At 43.2% G+C, this 23,600-nt stretch overlaps 2 protein-coding genes across 4 annotated transcripts in view; both read right to left on the minus strand.

The window, feature by feature from the left end:
• The window catches only part of tmem145 (transmembrane protein 145), a 64,407-nt gene extending 59,790 nt beyond the window's left edge, over window positions 1-4,617 (minus strand). Inside the window, exon 1 of the mRNA XM_072460213.1 lies at window positions 4,403-4,617. Within this exon, the coding sequence (XP_072316314.1) occupies window positions 4,403-4,513 (111 nt within the window). The 5' untranslated portion in view covers window positions 4,514-4,617. The remainder of the gene's footprint in view (window positions 1-4,402) is intronic.
• A 2,443-nt stretch (window positions 4,618-7,060) lies between these two features.
• lipeb (lipase, hormone-sensitive b) lies at window positions 7,061-23,521 on the minus strand. Of its 3 annotated transcripts, XM_072459917.1 has the most exons (15): window positions 23,369-23,500; window positions 18,348-18,389; window positions 16,005-16,246; window positions 14,747-15,031; window positions 14,560-14,650; window positions 14,246-14,272; window positions 13,677-13,822; window positions 12,865-13,050; window positions 12,185-12,337; window positions 11,281-11,425; window positions 10,971-11,198; window positions 10,458-10,637; window positions 9,035-9,222; window positions 8,169-8,435; window positions 7,061-7,506 (listed from the first exon to the last, which is right to left on the minus strand). In XM_072459917.1, the coding sequence occupies exons 3-15, from the start codon at window positions 16,242-16,244 to the stop codon at window positions 7,114-7,116; spliced, it is 2,529 nt and encodes an 842-aa protein (XP_072316018.1). In that variant the 5' UTR covers window positions 16,245-16,246; window positions 18,348-18,389; window positions 23,369-23,500; the 3' UTR covers window positions 7,061-7,113. The 3 variants fall into 3 exon arrangements, with proteins under 3 accessions (XP_072316018.1, XP_072316016.1, XP_072316017.1); XM_072459915.1 differs by lacking the exon at window positions 18,348-18,389 and having other exon boundaries at window positions 23,369-23,521; XM_072459916.1 differs by lacking the exons at window positions 14,246-14,272; window positions 18,348-18,389 and having other exon boundaries at window positions 23,369-23,521.
• Window positions 23,522-23,600: the final 79 nt, after the last annotated feature.

Below are 23,600 nucleotides of genomic sequence, written 5' to 3' on the forward strand. Positions count from 1 at the left end.
AAAGGACAGAGGGTGGAGAGAGGGAGAAGAGAGAGAGGACAGAGGGAGGAGAGAGGGAGGACAGAGGGAGGAGAGAGGGAGGAGAGAGGGAGAAGAGAGAGGACAGAGGGAGAAGAGAGAAAGGACAGAGAGAGGACAGAGGGAGAAGAGAGGGAGAAGAGAGAGAGGACAGAGGGAGAAGAGCGGGAGAAGAGAGAGGACAGAGGGAGAAGAGAGAAAGGACAGAGGGAGAAGAGAGAGAGAGGACAGAGGGAGAAGAGAGGGAGAAGAGAGAGGACAGAGGGAGAAGAGAGAAAGGACAGAGGGAGAAGAGAGAAAGGACAGAGGGAGAAGAGAGAGAGGACAGAGGGAGGAGAGAGGGAGAAGAGAGAGGACAGAGGGAGAAGAGAGAAAGGACAGAGAGAGGACAGAGGGAGAAGAGAGGGAGAAGAGAGAGAGGACAGAGGGAGAAGAGCGGGAGAAGAGAGAGGACAGAGGGAGAAGAGAGAAAGGACAGAGGGAGAAGAGAGAGAGGACAGAGGGAGAAGAGAGGGAGAAGAGAGAGAGGACAGAGGGAGAAGAGCGGGAGAAGAGAGAGGACAGAGGGAGAAGAGAGAAAGAAGAGAGGGAGAAGAGAGAGGACAGAGGGAGAAGAGAGAGAGGACAGAGGGAGAAGAGAGAAAGGACAGAGGGAGAAGAGAGAGAGGACAGAGGGAAACGAGAGGGAGAAGAGAGAGGACAGAGGGAGAAGAGAGAAAGGACAGAGAGAGGACAGAGGGAGAAGAGAGAAAGGACAGAGGGAGAAGAGAGAGAGGACAGAGGGAGAAGAGAGAGAGGACAGAGGGAGAAGAGAGAGAGGACAGAGGGAGAAGAGAGAGAGGACAGAGGGAGGAGAGAGGGAGAAGAGAGAGAGGACAGAGGGAGGACAGAGGGAGAAGAGAGAAAGGACAGAGAGAGGACAGAGGGAGAAGAGAAAAAGGACAGAGGGAGAAGAGAGAAAGGACAGAGAGAGGACAGAGGGAGAAGAGAGGGAGAAGAGAGAGAGGACAGAGGGAGGAGAGAGGGAGAAGAGAGAAGGGACAGAGGGAGAAGAGAGAGAGGACAGAGGGAGAAGAGAGAGAGGACAGAGGGAGGACAGAGGGAGAAGAGAGAAAGGACAGAGAGAGGACAGAGGGAGAAGAGAAAAAGGACAGAGGGAGAAGAGAGAAAGGACAGAGAGAGGACAGAGGGAGAAGAGAGGGAGAAGAGAGAGAGGACAGAGGGAGGAGAGAGGGAGAAGAGAGAAGGGACAGAGGGAGAAGAGAGAGAGGACAGAGGGAGAAGAGAGAGAGGACAGAGGGAGGAGAGAGAGAGAGGACAGAGGGAGGACAGGGGGAGGACAGAGGGAGAAGAGAGAAAGGACAGAGAGAGGACAGAGGGCGGAAAGAGGGAGAAGAGAGAGAGGACAGAAGAAGGACAGAGGGAGAAGAGAGGGAGAAGAGAGAGAGGACAGAGAGAGGACAGAGGGAGAAGAGAGAAAGGACAGAGAGAGGACAGAGGGAGAAGAGAGAAAGAAGAGAGAGAGGACAGAGGGAGGACAGAGGGAGAAGAGAGAAAGGACAGAGAGAGGACAGAGGGAGAAGAGAGAAAGGACAGAGAGAGGACAGAGGGAGAAGAGAGAAAGAAGAGAGAGAGGACAGAGGGAGGACAGAGGGAGAAGAGAGAAAGGACAGAGAGAGGAAAGAGGGAGAAGAGAGAAAGAAGAGAGAGAGGACAGAGGGAGGACAGAGGGAGAAGAGAGAAAGGACAGAGAGAGGACAGAGGGAGAAGAGAGAAAGGACAGAGAGAGGACAGAGGGAGAAGAGAGAAAGAAGAGAGAGAGGACAGAGGGAGGACAGAGGGAGAAGAGAGAAAGGACAGAGAGAGGAAAGAGGGAGAAGAGAGAGAGAAAACAGGAAGAAGAGAAAGAGAAGAGAGAGAGGACAGAGGTAACCTTGGGCTAGACTGATGTGTTTAACTGTACAGTGACTGTCATTGTGTCACCTCCGCTGCAGCCTTGTGTCATTCAGCCCTCTGTTTCACACAAGCAGCCAAATTATTCACCGCAGGAGCAAAGAGAAAATTGGCAAGATTGAATAAAAGATAAGTGTCTTCTTCATACTTTTGGCAGATTTAGAATACATTTTACCATTGACATTTTTGCCAAAACATGCAGTCGTAATAAGACCAAGCTGCATTTTATTACTGCCTTTTTCTGAAAACCAAGCAACAATTTCCAGCATTCAGACACGACAAATCAATCACATTTTTGTCCCTCGTATTGGTCAATCACCATGTTTTATTATGTTTTATTTTGTCTTATGGAACAAAAAACAAAAACAAAATTGTGGAGAAGGAACAAACAAATACTGTACTCCAAACCATAGTTTTACTGCCACAACTGACTGATAGACCATACCGATTTCAAACGTTTGAAGCCGAGTCATGTAATCTGCAAATATTTGACCATCATCATCTATAAAATATTTTTCAAAGTACTTCACCAAGGCATAAAAATGTCAAAAATAACAAAAGAACTGAATCCAATGACTGTAAGCTTTCTTATATCAAAATGAATTCTGTTACTGTTGCTTGTTGTTTGTTTCCTGCACATATTCAGGTGGTGTAGCCTTAACTCCACTCGTATTTACTGCAGAGCTTTTAAAAACTTGATGTGCACTTGGACCAGACCCAATGCGACCAATTGGCAGCAGCACATTGGAGCAGGTGGGACTGGGGCTGCGTTCAAGGGCATCCCACACACAGGTGATGGATGTGTGAACACTTCCACCCCAATTCATCTGTCCTGATCCACATCACTGTCCTGCATGGGCTTTAACATGATGGAAATGGTTAGGATTTGTAGTTTTGGGTGGGTTATAAGAGTTTGGTTAGTCTACTGTGCAAAATAGTTCTATTCTAAAATACCACTGTGCACATTATGAAAGCTAGGGCCGTTTTTGCTGATAGCCAACAGAACTAATCAGTTTAAAAAGGAGACATATCATGCTTTTTACAGGTACTCAGTATTTAACCATAATATATGAAAATCATCATTTCATATTTTGTGTCATCCAACATCAAATATGTTACTCCATTCATTATCAGCTCCCTGCTCAAACAAGCCGCAACGGTCTGAACATTGCACCTCAGATGGGTGTTGGTGGTTGTATCGTACGACGTGTTGCTTCCTCCCTTTATCTAAAGACGAGCGTGAGAAGGTGAATATGAGTCTGTTTTTGTTCGCCCAACAACTATCGTGGCATTGAGGTGCTCCTAACTCAGGGATGAGAAGTATGAAAATAAAAAAAATCATACCAAGATATAAATTAATACCAATAGGATTTACTGAAACTAATTTTGCCCCCCCCCCCAAAAAATTAGGGGGGGGAATCACATAAATAGACTTAATTTGATGTTTTCTGAATAGTAGTTCAGTAGTAAAATCTTGATCTATATCAGAATAAGCACATGATTTGAAAAGTATGTAGAGTTTTGAAAAAAAAATTTAAAATTTTGAAAAGAGCCTACATGACATTGACACTACATGCGTCACCCAGATAATTGAAATGAAGTACAGGTATGAGGGCGGGGATAGGGGGTAGGTGAAAACTGGATTATTTTTTTGAGCACTCGAGCCTCAGTTGCAGACCAATTCAACATGCATAAAGCAATCAAAGTATGTATGTGACAAGGTTACAAGCTCATTTCAGTTATTTTGCATAACATGTCCCTTTAAGAGATGTTGAGTTTTGTGGATCAATTTGGGGTCAACAAAAACCTCTATTTTGGGCCAACGTGGATTCTACTGTTGCAAAAACTCAGATTGGACTAAAAAGTTCTTAAATTCCAAACACCTGTGCTTTGAGGAAATGCCATTTACAGATCTCAAAGTTAAAATGCCACCGGCACATCTCCACCAGTGACAACATTTCAGGCGTGAGTGTCAGTCCTGCAGTGATGTCAGCAGCTGATGGGTGAAAAGCCCCTCAAAACACATGACGCACACCTGTAACGACAACAGGACACTAACCGGACACTAACCGGGAGCTACGAGACTTTACCGCGTCACTTTACCGACGGGATCCACGCCACACATCTGCCGACAGCCGATGGAAATTAGGAGATAATAATACAGTACGTCACCCAAACGCATAAAGACGCGCGCATTAGCAAGGAATGGCAGAGCCTGGCTCGAGCCATGCTGCCGGTCTAAAACGTTACTTTGAGCAGGCTCCAGCTCCTCTCCTCTCCACGCACCTCTCCACGCACCTCTCCCCGCACCTCTCCCCGCACCTCTCACCGCGGACACCTGCGGGCAAATGCGCAGTCGTCTCCTCCAAACGTGTCCGTCCCGCGGTCTCAAACGGCCACATTCTGGAGGGAAGAAGAACATCACACTCACCTCTTTCGTGTCGACGATGCCTTTGACGTATTTCCCGAGCACTACATCCACACAGAGCGCGCAGGACAGAGTCGCCAGCCACAAGAGTCTCTCCCCGAGCCTCACCTCCATCTTTCCCGGACCCCGCTGTCGCTCGCGTGCGCTCCGACTGCACTTCGGCTCTGGAGGCGGCGCGCGCCGAGCACCGGATGAGACTGGAGCCGGGCACGCGCAAGAGAGAGAGAGAGAGAGAGAGGGGGGGGGGGGGGGGGGGGGGCGTTCACGTTGTCCCCCCCGGTAATGGATGTGGCCCCCCGTTGATACAGAGGGGCACACATGAGGGGCACACATCATGCGCGCGCGCAGTTCCGCTCGTGCCTTGAGGATGCGGCACGTCCATGTGAGAAATGCCATCAGGGATTCTGGTTTTTGATCTGAGGTCACGCACTTAACGGCCTCAGACACACGCGGGTGATCCAGGACTCAGAGACGGGCAAATCAACTGTGCAAGAACTTACCTGACGACTTTAATGACCCCGTCTGCATCCTCTAACTAACTGACCTGGGCTAAGAGATGGGTCACATAAAGCAAAGGATCTAAAACAAGTGTCCGGGTGGAGTTTCACTGCCCAGAGTCACAGGTTAAGAGATTCTAGAGTATATGTATTGAATCAGTCATTTTTATGGAGAATATATTTATTTGGGGAGAGAAAATCAGCAAGAAATGAATCCAGCTCATTTATGGAAACACACTTATGAAACCTGCAAACAAGAAAATGAATTATCTACAACTGGTACATTCTTTTTTGCACTTGTGGTGTACAGTGAAATAAAAAGGTCAAAAAAGAAATGTTAAAACAGCTGGTTCCAGGCTATGGCTTTTAAGGCTACTCAAACTCTACATGGAACCTTTTTTTGTACAGTGCATTTCCATTTCAGCCATCACAGTGGGAGGTCTGACACTGACATGCACCTCCACAAAGCAACATTAGCTGGAGAATAAAGTGCATTGGCTTTTTGTTGAGTCACAGATTCTGATCATTAACCGTCTGAAGTAATAACAGATCACAGAAATGTCACAAATGCATACACAATATTTTCCTATTGCCTACCTGTCATTGAGGTAATTTGTCATTTCCACCAGCTATTTTTATGGAAGAATGAGCTATAGCTTAACATTGCATTTCGCAAGAAATGGACTTTATGATTAATAAAAAGTCAAGTTTTATGCATGACACACATATTTGCACAAATAAAGTCTTTTCAGGGGTAAACATTTGCCTGTACAGCACACTAAAGCCACAGCCCCCCAGAGGCCACTGCCCACCAATGAAAAGCTGCTTGTCTGTTAATCAGCATTGCTGCTGTAAAATGATACACAAACAATAGCACAGGCCAAGGTGTTTGGTTGTCTCGATTCAGTGCTACCCCATTCATGTGGAACCACATGTACCACACGAAGACCAAGTGAAAAGTGACATAATACACTGCAAGAGCGAATAAGCAACTACTGCAGAAGTGCACAAACATCAGCTAGTAGAGCCAAACACAAACTTCAGGTCTAGCTTCTTGAAAAGACTATATTACTTTCCTTTCTCCCGAGTCCTGGTTCTTTCCATCACTGGGACTAAAAATATTGCCTTAAGTACTGGGAGCTGACAGAAATGAGCATGGTCTAATCCTATAGCGTGACTTCGCTGCTGAAAATCCAGCACTTCCACCACAGCAAGGGTTTCTGCACCCAGAGATTCAGCTAAATCCTATTCATCACACAGCATCGTTCTCCACAGACCTGGCAACCTCAGCCCTGTTACCAGGCAAGGGCACAACAATAGCAACATTGTCAGAGCTATATTTAGTAGGAGCTGATAGAGGTAAACGACCCCACAAAGGACAGTTCATTTACAACACACAATACAAAAGACTTCTGACAGGGATAAATCAATTAAATTAGAAATGTTGAATAAAAAAAAAAAAAAAACAGACAACCACATTTTGAACATGGTTTGATGTAATGAAATAATAAAAGCGTGTACGTCTTATGGACTACAGAGGAAGGAAACGCATATAATCTGTAGAGTAAAATCAGCATATGATTGCACACCAGAGATGTACAAGTTAAAGTAAACTGCACCATACAGCAATAAAACATGGTAACAAAAAATGCTACTGCATAGAATAGAATAGAATATGGTAAATTATAAATTGAAAACTGAAGAGACAAAATTGTTTATAGGCAGAGTGAGCTATATTGCCTGCCAGTGTGCAAGTGGCCGAATGGAAACCACAATGTGAGGTTCTTGAGTGTGATTTAGAGTGGCTCCTAACGGACAAGTGGCCATTTTGATACGGATGCAGAAGCATATGGCGCGCCTGCACCCCGTCATTAGAGCCACAAATGACTGCCTAGGCCAGGAAGAAACGCCCATTTCGGCCACCTCTCCACATTTGTCTTCAAGGCTTACAGTACATCTCAGATTCAGGCTCCACCGCCTTCACCCTCAGGCTAGTCCAACCTTGTGCAGCAGTGTAGAGCTACATAGCAGCAATTGTATGAGTGATTACCCATGTCTTTTTGGTATATTCATTTTGTTCTGCTATTACAACGATGCATTTGCCCAGCACTTTCCAATTCAAGTTGGTCACTCATGTTGATAAAATAATATTTTTTATCGTGACTTTCATATGTCCGTTTTTTCTGTAGTAAACCATGGTCCCATTCTTTATCCAAGCTAAGCTCCAATCCCTCCAGCTTCAGTGTTGTTCTGGGCTGCCTGAGCAACCAAGTCCTCTCCATCAGCAATCTTCCCCACGGCCTCCTCCGTTTCATTAACAGGGTTTACAAACAGGGCATTTGGCTCTTCAGGAGAAGTGGACACGCCCCTATCTGTCCGTTCTAGCTTGCGGTGCTTGCGTGGCTCTGGGGGGGTGTCCTGGGTGAAGACTGCACGGATTCTCTCTGCGCAGACGTTGGCGGCCTCACGGGTCTCCCTGGAGAGCTGCGAGAGGCTGAGGAAGCCGTGCGGGAGGTCGTCCACCACACACAGAGTGACGGGCTGCTGAATGTTCCTCAGACGCTTTGCAAACATCACAGAGTCGTCCAGCATCGGGTCCAGAGCACAGGCCTGAGAGAGGAAGAGACGAGTGTGAGGAGAAGTGACAAACTCAGGCACTTGAACATTTCTGACATGGTTTAAGGACTAAGTCCAAATAATTACAGTGGGAAAACAAAACCACATATGATATTTTGTACATTCTGCCTAACTTTTTCCTGCTAATGAATTTTCAATTGAAGTTGTCATTATATTATTGACAGCTCTTGTGCAACCTTTAAACATTTTCTGTCCATTGCTTGAGAACGTCTCTGTCCAGACATGCTAATATAACAATATCCATCAGTCACACCTCTTGTGCCAAAACTAAACTTTCTAGAATCTGTACTTCTGAATTCTGTTATTCTTCTCAAATTAATGTTAATCAGGATTATGGAGTCCCACTAATTGAGTATAATATATTTCCAAGATGCGTTGTAACTAGGGCTGGGTAAATTAGCATGTTAACGCAATGCGTAATTTTCAATTGATGCATCAATTAATTTGACTCTTCTCCCCTCTTCCTCCCTCCTGTGCGTGAGGAAAGCATTGTCGCTCTGCTGTACAATCTTTTCCCTTCCCTCTGTGTGCACACTGTTGCTGGACACACGGTTGCCACTTTTTTAAAATCGATTCCCAGTTCTAGTTATGACACAGGATATTCTGTCTGACGCTACAGTGGAAGCAGTACTCACGACTATGTGAACAGGAGGCAGTCCTTTGAGCATGTTATCGGGCGCCAGCAGAGGGGAGCAGAAGGGATCCTTGACCACAGGAGAGGTGTGTAGCCTCATATCTGCCAACTGCTCTGAACGCAGAGGCTCAAAGCCCAAAGGAAACTCCCTGGGGTGCTCAGACTCAGAGCCTTCCTCACCAGCAGGTGGTGGTATAGCTACAGAGGACAGGTCAATAGCCATTGTGGGATCATCCTCTTTTGAAAGGTAAAAATTTACATCAGCAATCTGAAAAAAAAGCAGAATAAAAATATGTAATTGTCTCTTACTGTGTAAGGTTAGTTATGCAAGCACATGTTTTACATTTCAAATTAACATAGTATTACCCGTCATTTTTGACCTAGTGTTCATACTTAGTTCGTACTTGTTAGTGAAACACAGTCTAAATGAACAAATTAAACTAACCATTAGATAGAGGAGGGCCAGCACCTGTATGCATTACACAGTTACATTTTGTTGTGGTTAGACAACGAGAAAAATGTCTTCAGTTGCATGAAAGCTAACATTATTCTAAGCTGTCTGGTGAGTTAGAAGGCACACTGGAGATAAGATTGACCTGCGCAGATCTGATCGATGTTGATCGACATCAGAATTTTCGGCTTAAGCCTACTGGTCTGCACAAGGCTGCTGGGCGTTTTTCTACGACCTTATTGGACTCTTCTACTTTAGCTGGTCTCGACTGGATGATCAACAGAACTTGAACGTGGCTAATTTTAGCAGGATGGGCTAAATTACAAATCAGTTCATCAATTCTCTCACCATTTTCTTCAGGCATTGTGTTAATTAAGCATTAGGGATGACAACAGACATGTTAGTGCGTGACTTACAGGATCCTTTGCACCAATCCCTAATGGTGCACTCTGGGAAATGCAGTTGTTGTGGGATCCCAGGTCCAGGCATGTCTGGCTCTTCACTGATAATTTTTTGGTTGAGAACTCGGAGGTCTCTGAGGGCACTGGAGGGTCAGCGTGAAGAGAAGAGAAGGCTGCCTCGGATATGCTCTTCCGCACAGGGTCTAGAGGACGAGAGATGGACAGGACACTCAAGGTCATGAAGAGACTGGTGTTAAGCCATTGAGACCACCCCCTGCCTCTTTCATCTCAAGACCAAGACAAGTACTGGTATTAAACTACAACGTGAATTGACTGTACCCCACAACCATTTTTTGAGCTTCTTTTTCTACATTTTTAACTTACTGTTCTTCTGGTTAACAACTAGTGGTTCAAATGCAGCAATGTAAATGTGTGTTTTTATGTATAGAAGCAAGAACTGAAAAGTGGGAGGAGGAACAATGTCCCAACAATTACTGTCTGGCTAATGTTCCTCCAGTGACATATAATGATATAAATAGGGCATAAGGAGTGTTGTCAAAAGGGAGTGAAGCATTGATAACTGAATGCTAAGTAAAAAGTGTTTTGCTTGCATATGGGGAAAGGAGCACACTCACTGCAGTTTAAACAGGATCTAAAAACACTCAAATCACAGATCTAAATGTGCAACTGAAATGTGTTTGTAAACAGTATGCATCCATTTAGGCCATGTACACATGTAGGCGGTTTTTTTAGACTCATATCTACTGCCCTGCATTTCATAAAAAGTATTGCATACACACATACTCGTTTTAAATATATGTCCATCGACACAAACCCTACCCCTGTTTACGGTCCCTAAAAGTTAGACCTAAACTATGAGAGAAAGACTTTTTTCGACGTCATTTCCGCAAAACACGAAGCATGGTGCAAGGTCGTTAATTCTTGTGGACCAACAAAGAGGTGAAATTGCTTTTAAGCCTATGAGAAAGAGAAAAAAAAAAAAAAAAAAAAAAAAAAAAAAAAAAAAAAAAAAAAATTGTACAATAAAAGCAACACACTTCTCAAATGATCAATGTTGTCCACCGTCAGGCATAAACAAGGATGCATAATGTGACGTGTGTTCATTCATTGTCGCAGATAGTGACTTTTGAGAGTTTGAGTTTTCCAAAAGCTCAGTTTTCAAGGGCATAATCCCCCGGTTATGTGTGACAGGTCAAATTGTAGAAAAATATAAGCGTTTCATCAGATACCCAGCTACGTGTGAACAAGGCCTCAATATGTTATTCAAAATTGTATTTTTGAAATAATTATTTAAACGACGCAATAAAAAAAAAAACTTCTATCATTCAGTTTGTCATCTTGCCAGCAGACAAAAGAATAGCTGTGTGTACGAGTGCATAACAAGCACCAGGACTTCAGGTGTCAGACGGAGGTGTACCAGAAGCTGCTGGCTCTGCAGCTGCAGCGGGCTCTGCGGAGGCTCTGTTTGAATCCAGTAGAGAGTGGATCCAGTTGGACGCTCCCTGTCGGAAGTCTCGAAGCAGCAGCGCTGTGTCTCTCCTCACGATGCTCAAAGTGCTGGCTTTCTCCACCTGCTTCTCTGCCTGTGGCTCATTACCTACACAAAAACAACAAAAGAGGGTTTAAGATGTGCCATTTTCTCTTGAAGGGACAAATAATCCAGATTGTAAATTGTATCTTCTCTAAATTGTGTGAGAATACAGTACATTCTATATAAGGTTAACATTATGTAAAAGGTTATCACTTTTGAAGCAATTCTACATTCCAAACCATGACAAAACCTTTTCACACAAAACTCCAGAATTAAGTTCCAGATGTACTGAAACCATTTATAGACAAAGATAATTGTGTGATGAAACTACCGAAAATGCAAGAGGCGTTTCATTTGTTGTTTTTTGGGGGGAAGAAGAGCTTGCATACAGAAATGTACCTGCGTATGCACTGAGACACCTGGAGAGTACACTGAGTGGCAGCAGGGGATCCATAAGTGTTAGCAGACGGGAGGGTGAGGCGTAGGCAGTCAGCAGGGTGGCTGGGTAGGCCGCCACAATGCCATCTGGCATCCGCACACCAAAGGCAGCAGCTCGCATCGATACGGTCACACACAAGTTTCCTCCAGCACTGTCACCAACCAGGCACACTTTCTCTCCAGTCCAGCCTGAAAAGCAAAAGGGAAGTAAAGTTTTCTTTAGAGAATATATATATGAAATAAAAGTAAATTGTGCAGTTGAATGAAGTACCCAGTAAATGGTGGTTCCGTAAAGCCCAGCAGTATGCATAGAAACAGTCCTCTAAGGCCCTGGGGAAAGGCGCCTCAGGGGCCAAAGAGTAGTCCACTGAGAGGATGGGCACACCCAGGTCCTGGGACCAGCTCTTCAGGTACGGCTGTAAAACATGCACTCAACATTTAACAGGGAAACATCACTTCTGCAATGGGTACAGGTCAAACTGCAACACGTTATTACTGATAATGCAACTTAGTTTGGAGAAGAAAGGAAACATAAAGCTCAGACCATCGTCTGTTTCCAACAAATGCCAACAACCAGTGTCCTTACTGCAAAAGAGTCAAGGCGCTTCTAGTATATGAACTTAGCTTGACTTAATTTCTTGAACATTACAGAAAGCAACACTGACTGAATATGAGGAACCAGTTCAGTGAAGTGTGATCATCATCACAGAACACACAAACATGAAAAGGTTAAACATTTTTAAGATGAGGTGAAGAGGATGTAATTAAAACAAGGCCAAAAGCAAAAGGATAGTTGGAAATGTCTTCCATTAGTGCTGAGGGTAATCCTGCTCTAAGGTTGTACAACTGTGCCTTAATTCAACACGACAGGCATGCTCGGCCCCTCTGTGACTGCTCGCTCTCATCCTCTGGTTGCTATGCAGCTGCAGATCAAGGATGCCCATGTCCAAGGCAATTTCACACCGACTTGTCTGGCTTTACTTATTAGAATCCTGGTGGCACAACAACTGCACCGAGCTAATGACATAGCCACGGCACAAAGCGTTAAGAGGAAATGCAACTTCTCTACTATAAAGATGTTATTACAGTATTTTGCTGGGTGTTTGCTGTCTCTGAAATAAATCCTGAAGTACAGCAAAAATAAAATAAATAAAGCCATGAAAATGTATTCTGACCTCATGAGACTTGGATGTCTGAGCCACAAAGCCTCCCCCATGAAAATGGATCAGGAGGCAGGAAGATGACGGTAGCCGCTTGGTCTTCAGCCCCAGTGACAGTGAAAGTCCGCCCCCATCAGAGCGGGACAAAGACAGCAACGCCTCACTATCCTGAGAAGAAGGAAAATAAAGAATTGTTCTTAGAGCATGATTCAACACAAAACGTAATAAAATGCTTTGAAAGAAAACCTGCAATAACCCACTGCTAAAAATTTTACATTTCAGTTAATTTTCTGGCAGCCAAATTTCCCTGTGGGTGTCCAAACACATGCTCATTTTAATTCATTAAGAGCAACTAGCAGGGAGAGGAAGCGTGGCCAAGCCTGGGGTTTTCTGCTGATCTAAGCCCACATTGTTGAAAGGGACAATATTGTTGTGTTGGAGTGAGATCAACGACTAAAAAGTATGCGCTGATAGCCTCTGTTTACGTGCAACGCATGAGAATAGGGAACTCCCGACAAACTAATGAGCAGGAAAAGTAAGTGTGATGCCAGAGCATTTGGAAGCTCATACAGTAAAATATATTTATTAATACCACTGGAGGATGATTAAATTTACAATTAATAAACAGTCCGAATAAAAATAAGTAACATTTATGTTTACAAAAGATGTGTTAAATGCAAAAAAGATGAAGGTACCTGTCCTTCACGCAGGTCGTACGAAATGAGCCTCATCTGAACTGGGGCAGAGCCAATATGTGCGGACGGTGGAGCAATGGTTACAGAAGCTCTGTGATTGGCCACCAAAGGGAGGTCAAAGGGTATTGGGGGGATGGAAAGAGCACGGTTCACCTTGACAGTTGTGGATGTCATACTGGCCAGACTCTGCAGGGAGGGAGCAGAGAGCGAGAGCAGGAAATAAGAGAAAATATTAGATAACACACACAAAAGTTAGGGATCCAGTTGTGAAGATGCCACATACATAAACCATAAACCATGAGTGAAACTTTTTTGAGTGAAATGGGAATGAGACTGGGGAATGACATGGAGCAAATTGTGGAGAGTCAGATTCAAACTCACCAGGCAGGCACATGTGCCATCCACTCAGCCTTACATTTAGCACATGGACATTGCACATGTTTCTGCCGATAGCGGTAGCACACGCTTGCATTTATTCAAAGTTTGGAAAGTGTTGGACTTGTATTTGTCCGGGATTATTGGGCCCATCAACATAAAATTAAAAATGCAGGGACCTTGACACTCAGTTCTCTATAATTGAAGTTCACCCATCTATGTTTTATATAAGATGGAAAATAATACCAACATGAATCCAAAGGTCCATCTTAAACTACATTCCATTCTATTGTTCCAAACAGTTCTTTGGTGAAACCTGCTACTGAAATGCACAAGTCTTGCCTTGCAGGTCAAATAACGCCACATGATGTGAATATGCGATTGGTAGAATGATGCATGTCGTATAAAAAGGACGTGTGTGTGTATATTTTACTTACAGATAAGACCTCCGTCTCAGTGATGTTCCAAAAAGCCTTCCAAAAATGGACATCCAAGTTCTGGGTTATGCGCTCAAATTCTGCCCCCCTCAACTCTGGGTCGATCGCATACTTCCCTGAGGTAAAAAATGAACTGGCAGCTACACCTATGAAAGCACAAGTCCATGTGGTATGAGACGCTTTAGAAGATGTTTTGTGGTAATTAAAATATAAATCAAACACGCAAACTTTCTACTTTACAACTATCATCAGAGCAGTATTTTAATCTATAACACTCTGACACAGATAGATTATGAACTTTTGAAAGGCAAATTTCTTTACACATGATTTGACATCTACAGAGTCCAGAAATGACCAAAACATGCATTTTAAACCAGTCAAATGGCTCTAATCTGCTACATAAAACCATTATACGAAAAAGGGTTTTGTGCTCGTGTTCTGAAAGTATAACAAACTTGAAAATACTTGTAGTGTAAGAGGAACATAAAAAAAATAATTGATAAAACTGACAAAACCATAGGTTAGACAGCATGAGTTTCACTCAAAGATGAAGGGTTAGTGCAACTCACCGTATGGTGCAATACCTCCTGACTCCACTGTGACGCAGTACAGAGCACAAAGATCATGAAAGCTTTTTGAAATACTGGTCTGTGTAAGGGTACATGTTCGCACCGTCTGAGCTCTATACATAAAAGTGCTAAAAACACTGGCATCTATGAAAGACACTACTCAGCCATTAGCTTCAGATGGATGAAAGCGTGTGTACCACATCAAAAAGGTGCCCAGTTAAGGGCCAAGGCGCATGTACGAGCAGCAGGGGGCGAGTGCGGTCTGTGCATGGAAACTAACTTTGGGAAGTGGGGGGAAAAAAGAGCAAACTGACCTATTCCAGACTGATGCCGCTTGTAGTTTTCTCCAAATGCCACAAGGCCAATAGCAATGGTCTGCAGACACGGGCGGATGGCTGGAGTGAACTGAAAAGAAAAAGTAACTTATAAAAAGATGCATAGTAATTGGACTAAATATTATTATTGTTTCAGCATTAAATATCTTAAATTTTTTGATCGCACCTGAAAGCCCAAACAGCGGCCGTAGAAACAGCCTTTGTGCATGGACGCAGACTCTCGCACAAAGCTCTCACTAAGGCCACTTTCATCGTGAAAGAAGAGGTTTCCAGAGCGGTTGTCGTGGAGCATGCGCTGGGCTAAGTACAGCAGGGCGCGGAGCTGGCACAGAGCATTGCAATAAGCCTCCATCTCTCCGGCATTGTGAGCTACCCGAAAGAAGATACTGCGCCTGTTGATGGTGATGTAGCGCCCCTTGTGAATGATGTGCAGAAGACAGCACCTCACTACCTTTAAAAACAAATACAATTGAATGAATCAACTTTTGCTTACGTTATGGATTTTCTTAATCCAGTCTCATAACTGAACAGTAACAGCCAAAAATATTAACTAGACCCTATAGTCTGTGAAGCAAGAGATTAGGAGGCTTAAACATGTGGAGAGAAATTCATTTGTTGCAGTAACTGATTCATATGTGGTTAGCTGTGGCCTCTGCAGGTCAAGGTTTCATCAGTATCAGAACAAGATAAAAGTACAGATAGATTAGATTTTGTTCTAAACCCTTTAACCCACAAGCGTTGTGGCTAAAAAAAAAAAAAAAAAATCAACCAACTAAGCAAACCTGGAATAAAAAACACAAGAAAGCATAGTGGGAAGAATTATTATGGCTCACATTATTACATAATGTGAGCCATTTCAGTTTGGAATTACGGTAAGTAACAGAAGCATAATACTGTCAAAAAGTAAAACAGAAATAACATGAATTTAAAAAAGTACACACACACACACACACACACACACACACACACACACACACACACACACACACACACACACACACACACACACACACACACACACACACACACACACACACACACACACACACACACACACACACACACACACACACACACACACACACACACACACACACACACACACACACACACACACACACACACACACACACACACACACACACACACACACACACACACACACACACACACACACACACACACACACACACACACACACACACACACACACACACACACACACACACACACACGTTATGTATGAATCTATGCTAATACAGAAATACATGTCATACTTGTATTAGTTTGGCTGTTCTTACTCCTCTCAAATGTTTTTTTAAAATATATACAGCCTGAACAAAATCAAATGATCAAAAGTATGTTTCCAAAATAAAAGAAGCACTAGGTGCCCTCTGTTGCAGTTTAAAATGATGTAGTATTACCTTGACCAGTGAGCGATAGCCGTTGGCTGGTATGTGTGGATCAAAGTCAAAATGATGGTAGACTGCAGAGAACCCGGAGATGACAGGCTCCAGGCTTCGAGCGTGCTCCTGGATCAGTTTCATGACTTCCACCAGCCTCCACGCTGCATCACCCTGGGAGCCCTTGGCCCCTCCAGAGAAGAAGGAGGCATTCTCCTCACACACGCTGTACAGGGCAGCAAACACTGCCTTGGTGTCCATGACTGCAAGTGCAGAGTAAATAAATCAATTTCATCAATGGTCGGCATGGTCTTAAAAGTAAAATGCATACGTCTTTGGCACATTAATGTCTGAGTGTCCCAAGTGTGTGAAGCACATCGTCACCACTATGGGCCTGGAAGTGCTCCATTATTCACAGAGCTCACGTGTGGCATCTCAAACACACCGATTGTGTCACTACAACACCACACACATATTCCCCAAGCATTTGTGTAAGGGGACTCATTGTTATATTCAGAGTCAATTTCCCCACCTCCCATCAACTAAACCCTCAGAGCCTGGGACATGTAAGCCCATTGATTAAAATGTGGAGCAAGCCTTAAAATTAAATGATGGAAATCCAGCTTGAACAGAGAAAATCCAGAGGGATTTACACTGACATGCTGAACATGGAGCAGGAAGAAGAGGCAGCAAACTGTTTGCTAACTCGAGCCTGTTGGGAACAAACATGGAGTTGATAAAACGGCAAAAACCTACTAAAACCTTAGTGACTCCAGGTGACACACATGTTATACTGGGTTATATTCTGCTGGAGTTGGACAGTGGCAGTCACTGCCAGGATACCAGAGACTTACGTTTCCATAACAGTGAACGCTCAGGATCAAGGATTCCTGGATAATTAAAAAGCTGGATCCTCCAATTTCTCATTTTAACCAATTCTATCACTTTTTGTTTGCCTACAGTCTTTTTTTTTGTTAGCCTGCCTTTTACAGTCCATCCATCCATTTTCTACCACTTGTTCCCTTTCGGGGTCGCGGGTGACTGGAGCCTATCCCTGTGACTTTGGGCCTTAGGCGGGGTGCACCCTGGACAGTGGCCAACTCGTCACAGGGCCAACACAGAGACATAGACATTACAGACAGCCATTCCCTTTCACATTCATTCACTAGGGCCAATTTAGAGTCACCAATTTTACCTAACGGTGGGAGGAATCTCCGAACATGCAGACTCCACCCAGGTGTGTCATGTGTCATGTGTCATGTGATGTTGGTATCGAACTCATGATCTCCTTCTTGGGAGGCAAGAGCGCTAACCGCCTTTGCCACCGTGCACCCCATTATTTACAGTTTTGCAAACCCAAATGTATAAAAGAGGAAAAGAGTTTGAGCTGTCAACATTGCAAGTACCATTTAAAGTGCAATTCAGATGTATGTGAGCATGATGATCCATCTAGCTCTAATGACTATAACAGTATGAGCAGCTCAGGGCGCAACTTCATATGGAGCTAATCTTGTGAATAGAATACTCCATTTGACATAAACCTCATGACTTCAAGGGAGTCTCCACACAAAACAAAAATGACTGTGTGGTAGGAATGATCTTGGGTACCAAAGCAACAACGTCTTACTCCAGGTCAGGGGCACACAGATTTTGAATAGAATGAGAATGCTGCAGGGTTAAATTTAACAAAAGGGGATTGATGACTGCATGGATGTTGTAATAACGTGAACTAGCTGAGCACATTGTGACGTTAGGCACATTTTGTTGTTGTTGAGCAATTTGTGAACTCTTACACACAACGCATAACTGACCATACGATTGTTCAAACTTTTGAAATATTAGGTTGTGCGTACCATTGCCTTGTCCAACTACAGTAAAGGTATGCAAATGAGGTGTAAAAGTGCAAAGGTTCGGTAAAGCGCTGCTCTCCTATTGGCCATTCAAAATGAAGCATGTGATAGGAAAATGTCTAAAGAAGACACTTACCTCACCGAGTCTATGCAGTCAGAAAATGCTGGTTTACGCTACAAAATTCTACCTTGACGTTTGACAGTACACTTAGCATGCTGGTGCAACTGTGTGAGGCGGACAACATGTGTCACTGTAAGCCCACTGCGTCCGTTAAGTTGCACCTCGTCTCTCTGCATTAAAGATGGATGAAAGCCGGCATAAATAAGTCACAGGCAACAAACAGCAGCAGTAGTGACTTTACAGGCCTGTAATGACTCCTTAGGGGCGAACAGACAGTACAGTATGGATTTATTGCACACAGTAAACGGCCTCTAGACACACCCGTACTGCTACTGAAAACTATCAAGCCAACTAATAAGAATCTGCAAGACAAATGAGAAAAGTGTTTTTTACCAGTATGTTCAGTTCAAGGCTTTGTCCTTGTCAGTATCCTCTCTGCAAAAGCAGCAGCAGCGTGGATAAAGAGAGACACAGAGTGAGAGAGAGTAGGGAAGGGTGGCACACAGGAGAGAAACTTTTTTTCTTGTTGCTCCCTCGAGAGTTTCGCCTCACACTCTGTACATCGGGATCTTATAAGCAGTCTGGGAGGTTGACAACTCCTAGTTCTGTCCTAGTTCACTGCTCATTCTGTGCACTTCTGTCATTGGTCGTTTCCTTCCAGCGACCTTCTACCTAATTGGACCATCCTAGTCTCTGAGAAAAACAAATATTAGAGGATGACACATAGCAAGAATGATTTATCTTGATATTCTAGAAAAAAAGAGGTCATCATAACAGCAAACATACACGCATTGTACTTGATTGCCTGTGTCGTTAAGTAGATCCATTAGAATGACTGTCAAATAGCCCAGCGTAGAGAATATAATCTATTTAAAGGCTTAACCACCTCATGTGTTTATTATGGCTATTTACACTAGAGCAACTCCAGCGGCTGACCCTTTTGAAATGAATACAACAGAATAATATCCCTTTGTCTGGATCTTTTGGTGATCGTGGTGAGGGTACTCAGGAGTTAAGACTCATAAGAGTCAATAATAAGTGCTTTACAGTTAAAATAAAATGACTTTGTACTGACTGATTATTTACAAAGCAATAAAAAAAGAAAACGGCATCATCAATAGCTAAAGTTAGACACTGGGTCATTTACATGAGCAAGTACAGAGCAGATAAATATCATATAACCCAATAATTAAGATCAGGTTTTTGGTGGGTGTTTAATTCCTCTTGTCGGTCAAATATAGCATTTTATTCTTTACGTCATTTCAACAATCTGATAACTCCAGAAATTAGATAGAGATTCTGCTCTCTTTTGCCACTTTCTCAGCATGAATACAACTCATTGTATAATAAAACACATCTAAATCAATTAAAAAAAACTTTTTGTTGTCATTGAGAATGCCATATAATAGATGGTATTATCTGGTTCAGGCCAGTGGCCAGTATTGAGTGAGAGAAGGGATCAAGTGTCAGAGTGGAACTAATTGAAAAAAGAAGTCATGGTTTGCATTTACAGTTGAACTAAATATTGTCTGTTGGACCTTGTAATTACTTCCCATGATAACCTTGACCTTCTGGTGCAGTAGACACGTGGCACCCAAACGTCCCATGTGAAGACTTTAGAAGTAGGTGCAAAAGGAACAAGTAAGCATTTCTTCAGAGCCATTTTGGGCTGGTGACCTTTCTCCCAGATAAAGCTCCTTCACACAGACGACAAGGCCAAAGAAACAACAGGAAACTAGCAACAATGAACGCCATTGGGCCAAACACAGAGGGCACACGACACTTCCAGTTAGTTCTACACACCAAACAAAATCAGGTTCTATTACAAGACTAAATTTTAAAACAACTTCCTCTCAAATAAACAGGCACATTATTACACTCATGGTGAGTGCTCGTTTTGTATTTAATATAAATAAATGAAATTGTTAAGATTATGTTTTATTCCCTGAAGTGGCATCCAAAGTTCCAGTCAGACTTTTTATAAATCATGAAACCAGATTAAAGAAGTTCAAAACTGGGTATTAATAGGGCATAAAAATCCATTCCCAATTTCACGGGTATAATTGACCCAGAAAGAAAGGAACAGTGGTTGGTTACTAATAAAAAAAACTTACAAAACAAGTGTAGTGAATGTATTTTTAATTTATGGCCTGTCACTTAACAATGCCCCAGGAACATTAAAGATCATATGGACAAGTTAGAGGATAAATTGCACAAAACATAGTGAACATGACTATATTATAAGTGCTTAATTTGACTTCCTGTTGGACACAAACTGCAGATGTGACAGAACAGTTATAGTCAATTAGACAAATAATATAATTTACGATTTATTTTGTAACATAAAATGTCAGAAAATTGTGATTCCTTTTTTAGAGCTCAGTACAACCTGCAATTTTTAACTTTTATTTATCTTCACTAACTCTTTACTGGGGTTGTCACAATTATTCAGCTCACGATAGAACCGTGAGAACCGACGAATAATAACCATTACAATTTTAGAAAACAAAAGCAAAAAAAAATGAACTAAATGTAAATAACTTGTCTTTGAGAAAGTTACATTTCGTAAAGCTGGCCACAAACCTGACAGACCATGAGAATGAAAGAAAATAAAAGTTTCCTCTGTTGTTTGATCACAATAATCATGAATAATCGTTAAATCGTGACGTTTTATTTCCCTCACAATAACCATAACACTAAAATGTCTATAATATCGTGACATCCCTACTCTTCACTGATACAGATACTATCCCATCAAACTATAAGATAAGCCTTTATTGGCCACACATGGGTAAATTTTGGCGTTACATCGCAGTACAGGGGGAAAGGACAGATAACTTATAGGAAGTTTAAAAAACACAGAAGAACTCTTATGAACAACAAAAACTCTTAACAAAACTCCTGTAAACAGGTCCTCTCATATCTTAATAGGGAATGGAGGGAAGAAAATAAAAATAAAGATAAAAATATAGCCGCAAGCGGCAATGATCGGCCCTCGCCACGCCGCCGCCACGCCGCAAGAGGAGGGGGCGCTAACGCGCCCCAATTGTCCTTTTATTACGCCTACTGCTGAATCTGTGACGCTGTCACATCTTCTCCCCTTTGTTTTACCATCAAAAAGCAATTTTATTTTGAATTCTTGGCAAAATGTGCGGCTTTGCCGCACAGACACCGTGACTCTTTGAATAAAAATGTGAATAACTTTTGACGGTTCACCCCTGAAGATGAGTCTCACCAAATTTCAGGTTAATAGGGCTGACGCCCTAAGAGGAGTTTGTGAAAGTCTAAAGTGTAAACATGTTCTGGCGATTTCCCCATTGGAATAACATGAAAGGTTTCGGTCATCGTTACGGCAAAACCATAACAATTATGACATGGGTCTCATTGACTTTTTTGATGGGGAGGCCAAAATTGAGTTGTGTGTCAAATTTCATAAAATTGCGCAAAACTAAACATTTAACCTCCATATAAAATCTGTAGGGGGCGCTGTGGTGCCAAATTAATTTATTTCACTTCAAGTACGTTTAGCACAGAGTTTAACAACTGATTCTAATTTGACGCAATTCGGACTTTATCTGCGCAAACGGCAGAAATGTTAAATTTGGGAGATTTCTAAAATTCTAGCTACAGTTTGCGGCTTCGCCGCACAGAGACCGTGACAGGTATCAATGTAATTTGAATAACTTTTGATGTCCCACTCCTCAGTAGCATTTTCACCAAATTTCAGCTTTTTAGAGCCAAAGCCCTGGGAGGAGTTCGTAAAAGTACGACGTTTGGAAAAACTCCAGAGTCCTGCTTAGCCATTTTTGAAGCAATATGGCCGACATTTAGTTGGGTGGACGGCGTTGCCGTAATAATATTTTTTACTTCTCTTGTCACCATCTACCTCTGCGCCAAATTTCATGATTCTACGATCAGATTTTTTTTTGGGTCATTTCCTATCTCTCAATGCATTTTTGGTACATTTGGGGGAGCTAGCCAGAATGTAGAGAGGCACGATTTTTAGAGGTGTGCAAATTTTTGTGACTTTTCGTCAATGTTCACTGGGTAAAAAATAGGGGGGTTGGTGAGGAGGAAGAGGAAGAGGAAGAAGAAGAAAAAAATAATATTCCGATGCGAAAACAATGTTTCCCAGTTTTCAAATATCATAAACTATACATTTTCGAAAAGCGCTCGTGCTTTCCTACCTCATGGTGTGGGTCCCTGGTCACTGACGGGTACTTTCGTTAATTTTGAGTGGGCTCCGCCCACTTTGTGTTTTTGGCCCTCTATACAGTAATAATGTTCAATTTTTGCATTACATGCACGGAACATGCAAGAGATGGGGAACGTATTCGTGAGCTACTTAGGGCAAATGAGTGCTTTATATGGGGATGACGACCGCTTCGTCGTCATCCCAATGTAAAGTGCTCGTTTGGTGCGCACTGTTCCATTTTCCTACTACTAATTAGTCTGCACGGGGCGTGCGTGAGTGAGGAGTGCATTAGTGAGTGTTTGGAAGTGGGCGAGCGCTTCGCGCTCGATTTCGTGCGCACTTTCGCAGCCGCTTCGCACGGCCTTACGAGATTAATAGGCCTCTCGCCAGCTTGTGGCGCTCGGGCCTAATAATAATAAAAAATAGCTGGCATAAGACAAATACTAATAATATTGGTAAAGTAAACACTCTTATTTGCATCAGTTATATGCACATGAATGACATTAATTGCGTGTGAGTATGACAGCAATTGCATATGGAAACCGGGCTTATTCTACACATTAACAACCACATAGTCCTCGCAGTAATAATAGAGTTATCCATTATTACTGGGCTGTTTAGGTCACAAACGCAGCATCATTAAGCCCGTTGTCTTCTTTCTCCAGCAGCGCATGTCACTGAGGCTTTACGTCAGACAAGAACTCATGACCGCGGCACCAATGCGTCAATGAAAGCGCTTTTAACACTCTTAATGCGCCGTGCAGAACTCAACCAACACCCCGTCTCTGTAGCGGCGAAAACACGTCCCGTTCTGATCAGATGTCCAGAGACACTGTTATGGATGGTTTAAAAATACAAATCACAGAAAAAAAAAATTGCAATGACAGAATGATGCAGTGTGTAAATAACCAGTGGGACACGCTGAAGGGGAACGAACACATGGATGTTTGAATATGGAAACGATCTTTAAAAGTGATACGGAACCATTTTTGAATAGCACGTCTGTTAAAAAAACCCTTCTAAAAAGACCCGAGGACAGCCGGCGCAGTGGGAGTCTCCCGTGTGAGAAGATTTTCCAGGCCAGCTATTATCGTAGAAGGCTAGGTCGGGCTAGCGGGACACGGACCGACGCACGCACGCACGTCAAAAAGCGCGTCACGGTCACGCCGCGGGACAGCAGTGAGTGTGTGAAGTGGGGGGGGGGACGCGAACCACTCACCGACCGGACCCTCTTTGTGTCGGGACGAGCGTCTTCCATTGGCACTTCTGTCAAATCTGTGCCCGCCGCTCTTCTCGCTCGACGCCATCTTCCCCCGCTCTGTTTACGCACCGCCTTTACCGTGGTCACTTCATAACCTACCTGTAAGCGCCGCCCACTTTAAACCACAGCCAATCACAGAGCGCGTATCAGCGTCACCAGAGAATCGTGACGTAAACCATGGAGAAGACGC

The sequence above is a fragment of the Eucyclogobius newberryi genome, unplaced genomic scaffold (genome assembly GCF_026437365.1).
Source record: "Eucyclogobius newberryi isolate DKJ021-1_F unplaced genomic scaffold, fEucNew1.0.hap1 SCAF_3, whole genome shotgun sequence".
NCBI classification, from domain to species: Eukaryota; Metazoa; Chordata; class Actinopteri; order Gobiiformes; family Gobiidae; genus Eucyclogobius; species Eucyclogobius newberryi.

Bases quoted from the DNA above. Each gene is read 5' to 3' on its own strand.
- lipeb (XM_072459915.1), bottom strand. From the start codon at position 23,456: ATGGCGTCGAGCGAGAAGAGCGGCGGGCACAGATTTGACAGAAGTGCC. The intron at 11,426-12,184 runs GTCAGAATACAT...CATGTTTTACAG, and splicing joins AGACATCCAAGTCTCATGAG to CCGTACCTGAAGAGCTGGTC. The intron at 10,638-10,970 runs GTACATTTCTGT...GTTTTTGTGTAG, and splicing joins GTGTCTCAGTGCATACGCAG to GTAATGAGCCACAGGCAGAG.